The sequence below is a fragment of the Hemicordylus capensis genome, chromosome 6, assembly GCF_027244095.1.
Source record: "Hemicordylus capensis ecotype Gifberg chromosome 6, rHemCap1.1.pri, whole genome shotgun sequence".
Classification (NCBI taxonomy): Eukaryota; Metazoa; Chordata; class Lepidosauria; order Squamata; family Cordylidae; genus Hemicordylus; species Hemicordylus capensis.
The window spans coordinates 24,238,346-24,255,431 of NC_069662.1; the positions used below are offsets into that span (position 1 = coordinate 24,238,346).

Genomic DNA, 17,086 nt, shown 5'->3' on the forward strand with positions numbered 1-17,086 from the left:
CTTCTAATAAAGAAAGAGAGATGTCTATGGATGACTGTCATATTTTTCCTAGCTTATAATGAGAAGTGGTATTATTTCTACACCTTTGAAGGTGTCGGCTTCTACCCCTGCATCTAGTTGTGAATCATTCTCAAATTATTGTAATCTCTCTAATACAGGGGGCAAGTGGCTACTTATGGTTCAATCCAGCATCTCCAAGCTGTTTGTAAGAGGTGGGTTCCTAAGAGCAAAAGGCTCTAAAACCAGGGCTGTACAGCTTAGCCCTCCAGCGCTTTTTTTTTTTTAAGTTTACTTTTCACATTTATATACCATCCCAAACTCATATCTCCAAGCAGTTTATACAGGGATGATCGAAGTTGTAGTCGAGCAACTCCCATCATAGGTGGACCTGCTGCAAATTGATCACTTAGTGAAAAGCATGACCAGTGGTTGACAGGCTGCATCTGCCCACAATTTCATGCTCTAGATAATGGAATGTGACCCATCTTGACGTTAAGTGTACTTTTCACTCAACCTTTTAAAAAAGCATTTAAATCCTCTTGACCGTTGAAAAATGTGTAGAAGACTACAAGAATATAGTTCAGTGCTGGTCAGTGATTATTGAAAGCAATGGAATGAATAGTTCACAGATTATTATTTACCAGCTGACCCCGCACAGAACATCTGTGCGGTATTTGGGGCCAGCGTTTCCCGCCCGGGCTGGTCCTCCCCACCACTCCCTGCCCACGGTTTCTGGTTGGCTTTAAAACTGTCCCATCCCCTCCTGGGCCGTATCCTCTTCCTCACCCCGCCACTGGGCCTGAAACCGTCACTGCCTCGCCGCCACTTCTGTTTTTTGGCGCAGCCCAGCCGCCCTCACCGCTGCCTCAGCCTATCAGGCGCCTCCGCCACCCAGCCAATCAGCTGGGCACTGGGGTGCACATTCTAAAGGCACATATATGTCTGTCATGACTCCTACCAGAGCCAGAGGAGGATCAGGAAGTTCACTGGGGTTGAATCCTTGTCAGTAAGGGATTCCTAGTAGGCCGCCACCATCTGCTTTATTTTGAGGTAGGAAAACCCATTCTCCCTATAAGGTTGCGGGGGTAGGGGCAAAGTGGCAAAACCCTCCCAAAAAGGGCTGAGCAATCCTAGGTCTTCAAAGGTGTGAGATTAAAGCAGAACCAAAATGAGGAGTAGCATGCTTCACCAACAAGGGTTTATTAACAAGATTATGCAATAAGATCAATAGTCTCTTCATAAAGCAGATTGTAAAAGGGAGAGAGTTTTCATTAAACCTTGCAACACAGATTCCAAGCAATTCAGAAAAGAAAAATAGAAGTTCCCTCACATGTCCAACTGAACCAGTCCTAAAGCATTATCTTCTTCAGTAGGTGGCTGTGTGGGTAGTTCCAGCCCAGTCCTCAGGATTGGTCCGTCTATTTTGAATTTCCTGAGCTTTCCCCCTTATTAGGAAAGGCCTAGCCTGCCAGCAGTTGCTCTGTGAGCCCTAGCATCACTAAAACATCAATAATTTCATTGTTTTGAATATGATGATTATACCTAACTAGCGCTAAATGGTATTCTGGGTTTCTTTAGTGCTTTAGAAACCTGGTGGTCAATGGCTAGACTTTGTCCTGTCCCTCCTGACTAATCTAAGTCCTGCCCCTTGACACACTCAGGAAGAGACCATGGCTGAATTCAGACGTAGCGTGAAACTCGAGTTAAATGTGGCAGAGGTTGGAATTCCAGTACATCTGAATTCCTGAAACCATGGTTTTGTGGCAAAGTGACCTGCAGTTTGCATCGCCAAACTCCAAAATGAACCTTCGGTTTGCACGTAAGTTTGCCGCCGAGACCTCTGGTTTGGCTTCCAAAGTGTTATATCTGGTCCCAGATGCCACCAGAACCCTGTTTTTTGTGATTTTCAAACCACACTCAGAGGCAGCAGTGCAGATGCACCCAGGATTGCAGCGGCTCCATGGCTGCAGTGATTCTTGCGGGCTGCCTCTCCAAGCATCAGCCCCGCTCCTCCTGTCCCATATCCAGCTATGGGGTTGCCTGGCACACTGCCACATCCCACCCCATACTTGTCAGCCTCTCAAGTGGCACATTCACACAGGGGCATTCTCTCTTCCCACTCTTGTCTCTTGCTCCCCCCACTCCTGCTTTGCTCCCCGAGAAGGAAGCTGCAATGATGTATGTTCACAAGCACAAACACTCCACATGGCAACATAAACATGGCACCCCATCAGAGCGCCAGCAGACACACAAGTAGCTGGGTATGTGGGCCCAGGGTTGGGTTTAAAAAGGCAGCCCCAAACAGGGATTCTCAAGCAGCCAAATTATATTATTTTCACAGATTCTTTCTGCTGTGTGCTTCTTGTGCCCCCAAATGGCAAACCCGCTCCTCCAGGGTTGCTGGCAAACAGGGCTCCCCTCTCCCATGATTCCCCATGGAATCATGGGGAATCATGGTGTAATATATATGTACACCATATTCCAGACCAAACCCAGGAATTTTGAATAGGATTAAAGATCTGTTCATACTCCCAATGTTCTCCCCTTTTGCACACATGACCAGGCTCCTTTGGGTGCATGCCAGTCTTCACTGGGGGTGGGGGGCAGTTGCAGCAATTCTGGGGTGTTTTTTTTTTTACCATGGACAGTTTGGGGGCCCCTTTGTTGGGTTAGCTCAACTCGTGAGTGTGCAGTCTGAAGGGAGACCTAGGGTTCCATCACAGCTGCTCCACAGGCATGCTGACACTTTGCCCAGTCTGGCCCTGGAGCTTGCTGGGATCAGCCTCAATGGCCAAGTGGCAGGCAGGCAGGGGCTCCCTTCTGGAACTGGAGGCTGGCAGGCCTTGATGAACGTCAGCCGTGCGATTTACAGTTTTGAATTGAAACTGCAGGTTTGCCAGCCTCCTGTTTTGTGCAGCCCGTGTGTTTTTGCACTAGCCACAAATACCAGAGTCACCATTGACCACCAGAACTATGTAGAAAACCCAATATCTGCTTTCCTGCTACAGCACAGGCACCAAGACAGACTGGAAACAGGGCTAACTTAACTAGGGGGCTCGAAGATAATGGTCACCCTGATCTTATGAACTTGGAGTGACAGCTTTTGTACAAGGCTGATCAGTATTCAGGACAGTTGGGACTATTTGCTACAGAAGTGCTGCAGTAGGACTCCATTATAAAGATTAAGCAAGTTGAAGCACTAGTTTACCAGCAGTAAGCAAGCCAGTCTAGTGAAGATTCCCTCTTAAAAGAAATGGAAAGTAGACTTTCCTAGAGCCCCCTCCCATGTGCTGTGAACATGGCTTGTATTCAACTGTAAAGGCAAACATTTTCAGTGGGGCACACAGCCATGGTGATCTTCCCTTAACACAGACTTTTCATGGCCTTTAAGTAAAACAGTTTGGCATCTTGGCCCCAAGCACGAACATAGACAGTCCAATCCTGTGCATGCTTTCTCGAAAGCAAATGCACTGAGCCTTACTCCCACAAAGGATTGGAGCCTTAGGCAAAGTACCACAACCAAAGTACAAGTCCCAGTTTGGATTGCATCAACTGCAAGGAACAGGGGGTTCTGGCTGGAAGAAAAAGTGGCCAATTCACAGTCAGTATCTGCTCAAGCTTCAAACAATCTGTGTTTGGCTTTTTAAAATAATTAGTATTGAGCTGATATTCGTATTAAGCTGAGAACAGCCTTGACTCAACTTGTCATTTGCATTGTGTAATTTCTACACAGGTGATGTTTGCAGATGCAGGCTTCCCTCTTTGCACAATTTTGACTTTGATACTGAATAGCCATTGGTCTTTTGTCTGAACTGAGTTTAACTTGGGCTGCAGTCAAATCACACTGAAGGAGGAAAAGCTACACCGTATCCAGCATAAATTTCAAAAATGCGTTTATTGTCAAGTCCTACAGCTGACACCATTGTATAACCCCATAATGGAAAGACGTTAATAGCTCTCATTGCCCAAATCAATTTCCCACAAATGGCAGCAGATCCCTGGCACCCTGTCCCCCAGATAGGAGGGACATAAAACTTTAAAAAGAAATCATGTATTATGGATCCAGCCCTCATCCCCTTATAAAAGAGGGATCCCCTCTCCCTCAGATGATTTGACAGTTTATTCCTGCTTCCCCCTGCCTGCCAACAGCTACTGTATAGCAGGGATAGGTAATCTCTGACACTTCCATCATCCTCAGTCACAAAATTGTGGCTGGGGATGATGGAAGTTGTAGTGCCAAAGGTTGCCGAACCCTGCTGTATGGTTTTGTGTGAGCTCTAAGGTCACAGCCCCACCATTTTGAGCTTACTGGCTTTGTATGTGTAAGAGAGACACCTCTGTTCACCCACAAGGGGCCTAAGGAAACAAGTAAAGAAATGTAGTTCACATCAGCTCTGGCACTTCCGCTCAGATGCCATGGAGTCCTCAAACATGCTCAGCAGGTTTTTTGGCTCAAAAGTGGAGCAGTGATTTGAGCATCGGGGAGAAACTGCCTCCCATACATCCTCCTCCTCTTCCTCCTCATAAACTAGCGTTCGGCGCAGGCTGCTCACAGGTGGCAAATCTGATGAGGTGGAGCTGCCACTGAGGGGCTCAGGACTGATGCAGCTGAGGTTGGGACTGCCCTGGAGTGCCAAAGACCTAGAGGGACAAAACCAAAAAAGTGGGCAATTTTTAAAAAAATAATCAGATAGGGTTGCCCCACCAGGTTCTCCTGCTGTGGTGGTGTTCATCAATGAGGGAGGCCAACATGCCCAGCCACAGCCACTTTTCAGCAAATGTGTCCGGCAAAACTTCAAGGTTCAAAACATGGGGTGTGTGTACTTCACAGTTCCAAAGCAGAGATGACAGAAATTAGCCCAGTGAACAACAGCAACCTTAGGATCAATTGTGAACCAGAATGGACATGACTTTTGCTCTTCAGCTTGCATGCTGATGTGCAAGCATGCATCCAGGAGCTCAGCTGCAGGCTCCCCTATAGCCATCCCCTGCCCACCAGCTCACCTGTTCATCCTTCCAGTCTGTTGTGGTGAGGGGTGCCGTGGGGTGGAAGTGCTTCCCACACATGGGTATAAGTTCAGCTGTGGAGAACCAGGCACTCTGGAAGAGAAGAAATCACTCAGGTATTTGTATGTGCAAACCACCATCTTTAGTCTTATAGGGCCAGCAGGAGCCACACATGATTCCGAAGCATGATGGGGAATCCAGACTTGCTTTCCATACTGAAAGTGAACACATACATGCAAAAATCTACAGTAGCCTGAGCACCATCCTTCTGAAGCAAAGTTTGCCAGCCACATATTCCTTTCCCTTTCAGAACTTGCACACCCCACTGCTGCCCACATGCATCACAGAAACCATTCTTTCCATCCACAGGGGAGAATATTGTGTCATTTTGGCCACCACCACGGGAGGTGGCGGCATTCAAACTGGAACAAGTACAAAAAGCACCAGCAATGAATAATTATTGTGTGAAAGGAGACTAAGAGCTTGGCCTGTTTAGCACAGAAAAGCTGGACGCTCTTAACCACCCATTAGAGAAGTTCACAAAGAAGGAGGTTCTTAAGAATTATGAGTAACAATTCTGATGCAGCCACATGAGCAAACAAAAATGTCACTTCCAAACAGAAGGAGGAAAGCCAAAAATTGGCCTCATGAGGCTTGCTTGGGTGGGTGGTGGGGAGGGAGGGGGAGAGAGAGTGTACACACACTTCTTGAAGGGAATCAGAGCCCTCGAGGCCCTGCACCATCTCAGAAGGTATGCACAGAGTGCTGGGAAGTGTAGCCCTTTCTTTCTAGAGCTCTTAAAGAGAGGTCTTTGTCTCTCTTAAAGGGCCTTCCCAGCACTGAGAAAAGCACAGTGCAGTGCAGTGGTCAGCACAGTGGGAAATGGCTCTCACGTTGAAGGTTTTTTTTTGCCAGTGGCCCCTGCTTGAAAACTAATGATCACTGACCTAGAGTGGTGGTTGTGGTGGGTTTTTGTTTGTTTGTTTTTGGAGAGTGTATGCATTAGTCTTCCCCAACAGACAGACAGCTCACCTGCTTTAGCCATGTGGATTGTTCTATCACACAGTTTTAAGTTATGCAGCCATCTCTTGTTCACTCCTGTTTCCTGCTTTTGACATTTTACAGTCTGAAGCTTGGCAGGGCAATGGAAGATTATCGAAAGAGCTTCCTGTCCCCACTAGAATGGATTCAATGCTCTCTCGAACACTATTTCCCCACTTGCCTGAGTGTGCTTTCTTCCTTTCCGACTTACTCCACTTACATGTCTGAGGGCTGCAGCCCCACAGGGCAAGTGCAGTTGTGGTGCCCAGCTGTTTCCGTTAGCTCCAAGAAATCCTCCCCGAGGCTCTCCTCCTCCTCACCCCAGTCACTGGAGAGGCTGCTGTCTTCCAGGGGAAGGAGGAAAGGCGAATGAGGGGGCGTGACAGGGAGACTCTGATGCCAAAACAGAAGCCAGTGTGCTGGGCTCCACACAGCTTCCCAGAGCCAGTGCATGAACCTGAGGAGGATCTGGAATAAGAGGAAGGAAAGAAACACACTGAGTCCCAGCAAAGGCAGCAGTGGGTGAAACAAGAGGCCCTGAATTACCCCTCAAACCTAATAATGGAGCCATCTATACCTCCTTCTGCAATACTATGAGCGCACTGGAGGGATGACTCTGGGGCAGCTATTCCAGCGGTGGTGGGGAATCACTTAAGATACGGCGTTGGTAGGCCAGAGGGCTGTTACAGGGGAAGGGAATTCAGAAATTTAATTGCTGTTTCCCCTTCCAGCAGACCTACCACTTCTTTGACCAGCAGTTCCAACAACCTCACCTTATTACTCTAATGCCAGGTCGGTTCAAAATAAGTCTGAGATTATCCATAACTTGATTATAGATAAAGGAGCTGGCCTGGTGTGCATCACAGAGACCTGGTCAGGAGAGGCTAGTGGTCCAGTCTGGTCCCAGTTTTTCCCAGTGGGTTACACCACGGTGGAGCAGGTGAGAGGATGTGGGCGACGAGGTGGCGTGGCTGTGGTCCATAAGAATCTCCCTTACTAGGATCCCCGTCAGGTGAATTGTATAGACTGGGATTTCCATTGATGTACCAATCACCCCACTGTCCAACAGAGTCCCTAACTGAGCTGATGGACCTGGTTGTGCAGTTGGCGTTGGAGTGGCCAGGTTGGGAACAAAGAAAGCTGCCTTATACCAAGTCAGAACATTGATCCATCTAGCTCAATATTGTCAACAAAAACTGGCAGCGTCTTCTCCAAGGTTGCAGGCAGGAGTCTCTCTCAGCCCTATCTTGGAGATGCCAGGGAGGGAATTTGGAACATTCTGCAAGCATGCAGATGCTCTTCCCAGAGCGGCCCCAGCCCCTGGGGGGGAATATCTTAGTGCTGACATGTAGTCTCCCATTCAAATGCAACCAGAGTAGACCCTGCTTAGGAAAGGAGACAATTAATGCTTGCTACCACAAGACCAAGTATCCTCCTGTTGGTGATGGGGGACTTCAATTTTTATTTCGGGGCCAGGTTGTCAGGAGCAGCTTAGGAGTTCATGACAACTATGGGCCTATCCCAATTGTTTTCTGGACTGACACATGATGCTGGTCACTCGATTTGGTCTTTTGCTCCGGTCAGGGTGGTGGTCTGTGGGTGGGGACTCCTGTCATCTCCCCATTGACCTGAACAGATCACCATCTGGTTAAGGTAGGACTTGCAACCCCAACCCACCTCTGCAGGGGTGAAGGACCTATTAGGTTGGTCCACCCAAAAAGATTATTGGTTCCAACAGGATTGCAAGAAGCCTTGGAAGGGTTTAGAGTTGGCTCTGCTAGTGATTCTAGCATTCTCTGTGATGCTCTGATTCGAACATGAAATAATGAACTCATTAGAAAAATGGACACAATAGCTCCTTAGTGTCCTCTCCAACCTGCTTCAAAGTCAGCCCCATGGTATTCGAAAGAACTATGGGAGCTGAAGTGGTACGGTAGACAACTAGCACGCTAGTGGAGGAAGACTCAGTGAGAATCTGACAGGTCGCAATACAGAGACTAGTTGAAGATCTATGCTCTGGCAGTGCAGGCGGCAAAGAAGTAGTTCTTTTCTAAATTTGCTTCCACAAATTCACATCTAGCAGAGTTGCCTAGGGTTGTGTGGAGACTAGTGTGTGCCTCCTCCCCCTTGAATTTGAACCTGGAACCATCAGTCGCTCGCTGTGACATCTTCAATGACTGAGGATAAAATCTTTCATATTTGGGCCAAACTGGTTCCACAGTTACTGCAGTCTATTGTGGAGGTATCCAACAACTCCTCTTTAGGATTAGATTGGATCACTTTCAGTTTGTGATTGTGATTGTCCAGGCAGTTTTGGATGATACAGATTATCTAGACCCATTTCAAAACCGGCTTTCAAGTGGGCTATGGGGTTGAGACTTGTTCAAACTGTTGGATGATCTACAATTGGCTATTGACAGAGGGAGTGTGACTCTGTGGATCCTTTTGGATCTCTCAGCAGCTTTCAATACCATTGACCATAGTATCCTTCTGGCTTGCCTGAGGGTGGGATTGGGTGGCACCATTTTACAGTGGTTCCATTCCTACTTCTCTGGTAGATTCCAAATGGTGTTGCTTTGCAAAGCGAGAACTAAAGTATGGAGTTCTACAAGGCTCCATACTGTTTCAAATGCTCTTTTATCTACAAGAAGCGAGTGGGAGAGATTATCAGGAGATTTGATGCAGGGTGTTATCAATATATGCTGACACCCAGAATAATTTCTCCATATCAGCCTCATCAGGAAATGACATATTTCCCTAAATGCCTACTTGGAGGCGATAACGGGCTGGATAAGGGATACTCGAACTGAAGTTGAATCTAAATAAGATGGAGTTATTGACTGTGAGGAGTTGGGACCTGAGAGATGGTTTAGATCTGCCTGTTCTGGACTAGGTTACACTCCTGATGAAAGATCAGGTACGTAGCTTGGGAGTGCTCCTGGATCCAAACTCGCTCGTTTCTCAGGTTGAGGCAGTGGCCAGAAGCACTTTTTATCAGCTTCAGCTGATGTCAGCTATGTCCATTTCTGTAGGTAAATGACCTTAAAACAGTGGTGCACATGCTGGTAACCTGTGGGCTTGACTACTGTAATACACTCCACACAGGGCTGCCTTTGTTTTTAGTCTGGAAACTACAATTGGTACAGAACCCAGCAGCCGGACTGGTCTCTGGGACAACCCAGAGAGACCTTATAACACCGATTTCAAAAGAACTGCACTGGCTGCTGATAAGTTTCCAGGGAAAATACGAAGTGCTGGTTATTACATTTATTTAAAATATTAAAATAAAAAATCAGTGGCACCTTCTCAGCAGGGAACATCACACAAAAGCCCTTGGGCCCAGGGTATTTAAGAGAGTGCCTTTTTGTCATGAATCCTGTCGCCTATTACGATTTTTTCTGGAGAGATCTGGTTACAAGTTGCCACCAGCATGTTTGGTGGCAACCCGGGACCAGGCCTTCTCTGTGGCTGCCCCAGAGCTTTGGAATATGCTCCTTGTTGAAATAAGAGCATCTCCTTCTCTGTTTGCTTTTAGGAAGATGCTCAAGATGCACACATTTTCTCAGGCTTTTAACTGAAATTAATTTCAAACTGTTTAATTTGTTTTTATTTTATGAGATTCTTTTTACTGTATTTTGTGAAACTTTAACTGTTTTTACTGTTTTATATTGTTTTAAATTTTGTACACCGCCTAGAAATGTACATATCAGGCGGCATTAAAATGATAAAATAAAATAAATAATCAGTGGCACCTTCTCAGCAGGGAGCATCCCCAGCAGGCTGCCATGACACCAAAAAAAGTATGACAGACTCAAGCATTCACACTTGGCAACACATGGGAAGGCTTGACATGATCTGTTCACATGAAAACCGGTAGGTATCTTTGTCAGAAGGAAGCCTTTGGCTGGCATGACAGAGGAGGGCTGCAAGGCACTGGCCGAGGAAGGGAGTAATGCAGTAGTGCTATGAAGGATGCACACAAAGGGAGAGCTGAAGTTGAACATCATGATGGTCTCCAGCAACATTTATGCTCACCTGACACATGGCAGTTCCCTGCTGGATCCCAGATTGGGCCAGCAGCATCAGCTTCCGCCACCTCTCAGTCTTCTGCATGAGTCTGGAACTAAGCAGAGTCTCCACTGAGGGCCGGAGCTGATGGTTGGGTTCCAACATGGCAGCTAGGAGCATCTTCAAGTCAGCAGAGAGACCTGGAGAAGGCAGGAATGTTCAGTTGCCCACCTTGCAGGGCTTGACAATCCCAGGTGCCAGGGAGCCATGACATCTAGAAACTTAACTGTTGTGCCTAGATTAGGATATCCAGAGGAACAGCTTTAATAAAGCCTTTATTTGTCCCAGGCAGCCCTGTTTCTGTTATATTTCAGTTAAATATCCAAGTAAATTATCTATAAAGGGGATAAAAAGAAGCCTATTCACTCTTACCCTCCACAATGTCTGTCACTAAGTCTAACAATTTTATCAAGCAACCATTGTCTGGCTCCTAGATCCAAAAGAAAAGTTGGCAAGGCCTGTTCTACATCACAACTTGAATCCCCATGTCACAAGCTCTTCCTAGATCCTTCTGATTTCCACAGCCACTCTTCGATCTACCTGCTTCCCAAGAGCAGCAGCAGCAATCTCTACACTGGCAAACCTTATATACAGAGATGCCCCGTTTGCGCCCACTCACCTGAAGTAAACTCAGGGGGCAAATAGCCCTGCCGCAACTGTTGCCAACCTTCCCCTCCATTGGGAAGCTCCAGATTACTGGCAATATCCAAGATAGTTATGCCAAGGCTGGGAGGACAGAAAAACAAAGATCAAGAAAACAGAAGCAACAGAGCACTAGTGAGTAGCAACACCAGTTTCAACTGCAGACTCAATTTTGAGGCAGTGGAGTAAAATGGACAAATGAGAGGCTAGAAGCCACCTCAGCACCAGAGAGCCCAATTCCTTCCCATATCACTCCTCACCTGAAGATATCAGCAGCCTTAGTGTACTCTCCACGTAGCAACTCAGGAGCCATATAGCGGGGATCACCTTCTTGGGCATCAGTCAGGTCCCCAGAGTCCAGCTCCAGCATGAGTCCAAAATCACCCAGTTTGCAGACATTGTTGGATGAGAGGAAGATGTTGGCTGGCTTGACATCCATGTGCAGAAGGTTGCGGTCATGCAAGTGATGCAGCCCCTGCAGTAAGTCCCAAAGGAAAGCCCGCACCTGCCATTCGGGCAGTGGCCCATATTTCTCACAGTATTGCTGCAGGCTGCCTGGGCACAACTCTGTCTGGATGTAGAGCTGCCCACGCTCCTCCCAAGCCTGCACGAAGCTCACACAGTTGGGATGGTGCCCCACACGTTCGTGCTTGCGCACCTCGGCCAGTTTGCGCTGCCTGTCACTCTCGCCCCGGAATGGTTCCACAGAACGCTTCACTGCATACAACTGCCCATCCTCCTTACAGCGCACCTGTAAGAAAGATGAAATGGCTTATCAAGCTTCATATACTGAAAAGGCCCCTGGCCATTCAAGGGAAGATGACTCACCAAGGAATAGCACACACCAGTCCTGATACCCTAGCCAGGGCTGGTAACATGTGTGCCAAGAAGATCCAGATTCTGTGCCAATAAACTATGTTCATGTCACACTGTGGAAGTTATAATGAAGCTATGGAAATTTATTGCTGTTTGCTCTAAACACATTTTAAGGCATCCAAAATTAAGAGCATACAATCTGAAACTCCAGATTACAGGCAATTTTCGAAAGGTTTTATGCCAAGGCTGGGAAGACAAACACACAAAGATCAAGAAACAAAAGCAGCAGTACACTTAGTGAGCAGCATCACTGATTTCTAAAACCTACTGCAAACTGAACTTTGAGGCAGACGAGCACAAACAGTGGGCACAGTGTTAAACTGAGGACAACAAAATTTTACAAGGCAAGTGTTTGGGACAGACAACTGGAAACCCAAAGCTTACAAGAAGAAAAAAGTTAACCTCAAACATGTAATTAGGCCAGAACAGGAACATACCATGGTAACCTCAAACACACAGTCAGGCCAAGGCTCCATCTAGTGTCTAGACCAATATTACCCACAGTGGCCAGCCAAATGTTCTTGGGAAATCCACAAGCAGGGCATGAAGGCAATATAGCCCTTCCCTACCATTTGCCCCACAGCAACTGGTACTCAGGGACACACTCAGGGACATGAGTATGTCTCTGAACCCTGAGGCTCCATTTAGCTCTCAAGACCACTGACAGGCCTTTCTTTCTCAATGGATTTGTCTAATCCCTTTTTAAAGGAATCACCAAACCTTGTGGCAGCAAATTCTACAAGTCATTTATTTATGCTCAGAATGTGTATGCTGCTCTTCAGCCAGAAGGCTCCCAGATCAGTGAACCACAAGTATCACAACAAAACATTAAAACTAAGCACAAACAAATACAACATAATTCACAAAATAGAAACAATAGATGTAAATACAGCTATGTGTTGTACCTAAGTAGTACTTTCTTTTGTCTATTCCAGATCTGCCAAGAATGTTTCACTCCATACATAATGGGTTATACAAATCAATACAATATACACAGTCTTGCTTATGCTGCACATTTTGAGCCCTATTCAGACAACATGAGATGTGTGGGTAATCAATGTGTGCAGAGGGAAGGAGCTGGCTCCGAGCAGAAGACTCAGTCAACGTGTGGAGGCTAAAGGTGGTGTCAGCAGGAACGATCCTGCTCCTTCATGCACTGATTATCTACACATTTCATGTCATCTGAATAGGGCTTCATTCTAATATGGATATACACATATCCATGCAGGGTACATGAGCTCCACCCCAAACAGTCAAGTTTTCCCCATCTACTATTGTAAGTTTTCATACACTTCTGCAACCTTTTCATTTGAAGCAAAAGGCCCGAGGATTCTGCCCAATTTTGTTCAACAGCTTGGCCAGCTCCTGGTCTCTCCACAACCTGCAATGCCCCAGTCCTGAATTCAGTCAAGCCTTGCCCTCTGTATATGCACACCTTCTTTCACTACTCCCACAATATTCTCTTTCCTAGGTCCTGCAAGATCTCAGTCTCTAGAGGATTCTAGTAGTTGCTTGCACAGACACATTAGTGGCCCCTTTGCCACTATATTACCTTGTACACTTCACCAAAGGATCCTCGTCCCAGGCGGCTCAGTTGTTGAAAGCACTGCCTAAAAAATAGCTCTCTTTTGGATGCATCATAGAGGCCACTATGCAGGGGTGGCTGCTGCTTCTGTGCACCATGGAAAGAAACACTGCGTGGGTGGAGCTGGGTCCAGGGCTGCAGCCGACGGTCAGAAAAAATTCGGCTCACGGTTAGTGTGCTCTTGTGCCGTGGCCGTGGTGGGACGGTGTAGCTGAGTGGCCGATGAGCTCTCTTGCTGGAAAAGCTGCTTTCCACTTCCCGGAAGAAGGCTGGTACTGGCAAAGGAGTGTGGCTCAGCTGGGACTCAGCCCCAGCACAGTCAAAAGGTACTGGCATATCTGACCTTCACCAGAGTGAAATGCTGCAAAATGAAAGCAGAACTTTTGGTCATTTCTATTACACAGCAACCTCCTCCATTACTAAATCAGCAAGTCCCAGGTGGGGCTCCTAAGGGCTTTTAATGTCACTAGTCACTGGAACTATGGGGAGGCAGGGAGAGATATTCCGTATACAACAAGGAATATCCTGAAATGATTGACATGAGAGTCTGCCTAAAGTGCTCAATAGATAAACTGAAATCTAATGGATTAATATGATGCTCGTTGGAGAGGGATGGCAAATATAACTTGGCATGAGCTGTGGGTAGAAGGCTTGTCCCACTAATGAATTCAGTACGTAAATTTCCCTATGTGTAAACTGAACGGAAAAACCATATAGACTAGAAATATAAACTGATTTTTAAATAGTCTCTCTTCCACTATAATCATCATAATCAGAAGAGATGCATTGGACCCTGAAAAAGATTCTTGGTGCCACCAGAGGGCTCTTTATTTCTAACTTCCCATTTTAGGTGCAAGCAGGCTTAAGTTCGGCACAAACCACTGCTCTGTGTATTTTTGTTCCTTGTTTTGCAGCAGTTAAAAAAACCCTGTGCTGGCTCTATCCAGTCTCCTAAGCTGCCACCAGAAGTCCATCTTAGAAGATCAATGCCCTGTGGATTACTGTCTCCAGGCACCAGCCATTTGGGGAGCATTTGAGGTAACATGCATTTCATCCATCTGCTGGAATTGACCTGGAGCCATCAGTAACAGTGATGGAATTCCTAATGGCCCTAGTGATTCCTGATAAACCACGTGACATTCAGAGGACACTGACAAGTCTGGAATCTGACTCTCCAGAGGCACTCAAACCAAAGCAAACAAAGCTGTCAGCAGAATCACAGAAAGAAGAAACACTAAATGCAGCTCCAGCAGGAAGATATAAAAAGTTTCAAAGACTCAATTCAATAAGGAATTTCTGATGTAATCATAAGCCATTTGGACCTCTATATGAAAAGCTGGGTTAAATCTTCTAAATAACACAAAGCACTATACAAAATTACTACCACATTTCTAGCCTGCCCTTTGGCCAAAAGGTTCAGAGCAATTATCCTCACAACAGCCAAGGAGAAAGAGAAACAACATAAGTAGTCAGAGTAGGATGTTCTTACCCTAACCCCTACTGGGTGCAAACAGGTACTAAGAACACAGAGGAGCCCTGCTAGAACAGACCCAAGGCCCACTTAGTCCAGCACCCTTTCCAAGAGTGGCCAGTTACTATACACACCTCTGGAAACTTACAAGCCTCTGCCCTGTTTGTCTCTAGAATCACCTGGTACTTTAAGGCCTCTGAACATGGAGATGCCAGAGTGAAGTGGTTAGAGGGTTGGACTAGGACTGGGGAGACCAGAACTCAAATCCCCATTCAGCCCTGAAACTCACTAGGTGACTCTGGATCAGTCACTTCTCTCGAAGCCTAACCTACCTCACAGGGTTGTTGTGAGGATAAACATAACTGAGTACACCATCCTGGGCTCCTTGGAAACAGGCAGGCTATAGATGTAACTAAATTTTGTTATCCCAGCTACTAAAGGTTTGTAGATAACTCAATAGTTGTTAGATTGATATCAGCTGTGGGACCCCAAAGCCAAATTTCTTCCAAGCTCACTGGGTGACTTTGGACCAGCCACTCTCTCTCAGCCTGTCCTACCTCACAGAGTTGTTGTGGAGATGATAAAGCAGGGCAGGGCAGAGGAGAAGAACCATGCATACCTCTCTAAGCTCCAAAAGGATGCAAGTGCAATCAAGGTAATCACCCCTGCTAACTTGGCAAAGAGGCACCTTTTGACGTGGTGATTCTCTTTATTTAGCAGGGGGAGTAACTGGCCCAATCCAGGGTGGCACAGTATCTCCAGTGACCATTGCTGGTGTCTATCTTATGCTTCTTTTAGATTGTGAGCCCTTTGGGGACAGGGATCCATCTTATTTATTTGTTATTTCTCTGTGTAAACTGCCCAGAGCCATTTTTGGAAGGGCAGTATAGAAATTGAATAAGTAACAATAACAATAATTATTACAAATAAACAGAGCTAGCCCCTGGGAATTTGTCAGATCCAATTTTTTTAAATCTACCTAAGCCAGTGCCCCCCTCTCAACCCTATAGTGAGAGTCCAGCTCCCCGAGTAGGGCTAACTTACCTGAGGTGACCCACAAGAGTGGGGCGGTAGGGGGGGCTGCTTTCTCACCACCCAGCAGTTAACTCTACTTTCCCAGGATGCAACGGGGCACATGCCTACATGCACCCCTCTTCCCTGAGATTGGCATGAGTGAGGTCAACCCCCCGCTTCCCTCGACTCTCTCGGTCTCCACCACCCTAATTTGGGAAAGGGCATGGGGTGTGCGTCTTACCTTTCCCCCAGTTTTCAGTTTACTCAGAGCCCCAAGGAGTTGGGAGTGGGTGGGCAGGAGAAGAAACACCTCACTTTCTTCCCCACCACGGCACCACCCTTGGGAGTTCCCGGATGTAGCAGGTCTGCCCCTTCCCCCTCGGCTCAGGGCTCCCAGGTGTTTTTCCTCACGGCGCGCGAAGCCCCCAAGAAGAAGGCTCAACGCCCGCTCTCGCGCCAAAATTCCAAACGGCCTCGCCCACTTCCGCCTTGCTACGTCAGAGTCGCCGCGCGCGATAGAGACAGAGGGCTACTGAGCGCGCGACCTGACAGCATATCTCGTTTCTCTCTCTTTTCCTTGCCTTCGCGCCGCCATCTGTTTCAGCCAATCAGGAGCCGATGCAGAACCCAGAGGGTTACGCCTAGCCTGAGGAGACTGGCGGGTGGCAGGGCTCCGCCCCTCCCCTCTCCACCCCCCGCTCCCTGCTTTTCGTCCCATTCAGAATAAAATAAATAGGTTTGTCGCCTCTGCCTTATTATTACTGCCTAGCCCGCGGCAACTTCTTCTTGTATCTCGCTCCCAATGCAGTGGGGCAACCAGAGTTGTTTGGCCAACATTCTAAACCTTTGCCTCTCCGAAACCACTGTGAAGTTTTGGGACTTACAGTTTTGTACACGTTACTACCCACAAGTAAAAATTAGAAAAGGGGAAAAATTATAGTTAGAAAAATTGTAAAATTATTATGCCACCCTTACATACAGTCATTACTATGGGTTGGAGTCCTCAACTAACCTATAAGCTCAATCATGGGATTTAGTCTGCACATGTTTTAAGATTTCGCTGCAGAAGGCTGGGTTTGTGAGCCTGACAGGATGGGTAAAGTCCATTGAGCATTACATATTTGCATTAAATGGCTGAGTATGTGTGATGAAAAGTGATGGTCCAATCTATTAAAGGCTCTATTACAACACAAACAATTGCGAGGTCATACTCATTAATTAAATCAGAATAATTTATACCTCTTGGAGCATTTTCAGATTTGGCTTTACCGCAAGTTTACTGCGAGGCTTTTCTGTGAGTTCGAAGTTGCCCAAGAAAACCGACAAACAGTGGATTTTTTTTTACCCTGGATATAAAACAGTCTACACTCCAACGCGCAATG

At 46.8% G+C, this 17,086-nt stretch overlaps 1 protein-coding gene across 2 annotated transcripts; it reads right to left on the reverse strand.

Annotated features, from left to right (window-relative positions):
- Window positions 1–3,876: 3,876 nt before the first annotated feature.
- Window positions 3,877–16,289, reverse strand: PKMYT1 (protein kinase, membrane associated tyrosine/threonine 1). 2 transcript variants are annotated; one of them, XM_053260465.1, is made up of 8 exons: window positions 15,946–16,289; window positions 13,187–13,580; window positions 11,019–11,509; window positions 10,736–10,842; window positions 10,084–10,256; window positions 6,269–6,516; window positions 5,005–5,100; window positions 3,877–4,641 (listed from the first exon to the last, which is right to left on the reverse strand). In XM_053260465.1, exons 2-8 carry the CDS (start codon window positions 13,553–13,555, stop codon window positions 4,389–4,391), a joined length of 1,737 nt encoding a protein of 578 aa, XP_053116440.1. In that variant the 5' UTR covers window positions 13,556–13,580; window positions 15,946–16,289; the 3' UTR covers window positions 3,877–4,388. The 2 variants fall into 2 exon arrangements, with proteins under 2 accessions (XP_053116440.1, XP_053116441.1); XM_053260466.1 differs by lacking the exon at window positions 15,946–16,289 and adding an exon at window positions 15,735–15,800.
- Between the last annotated feature and the right edge of the window lie 797 nt (window positions 16,290–17,086).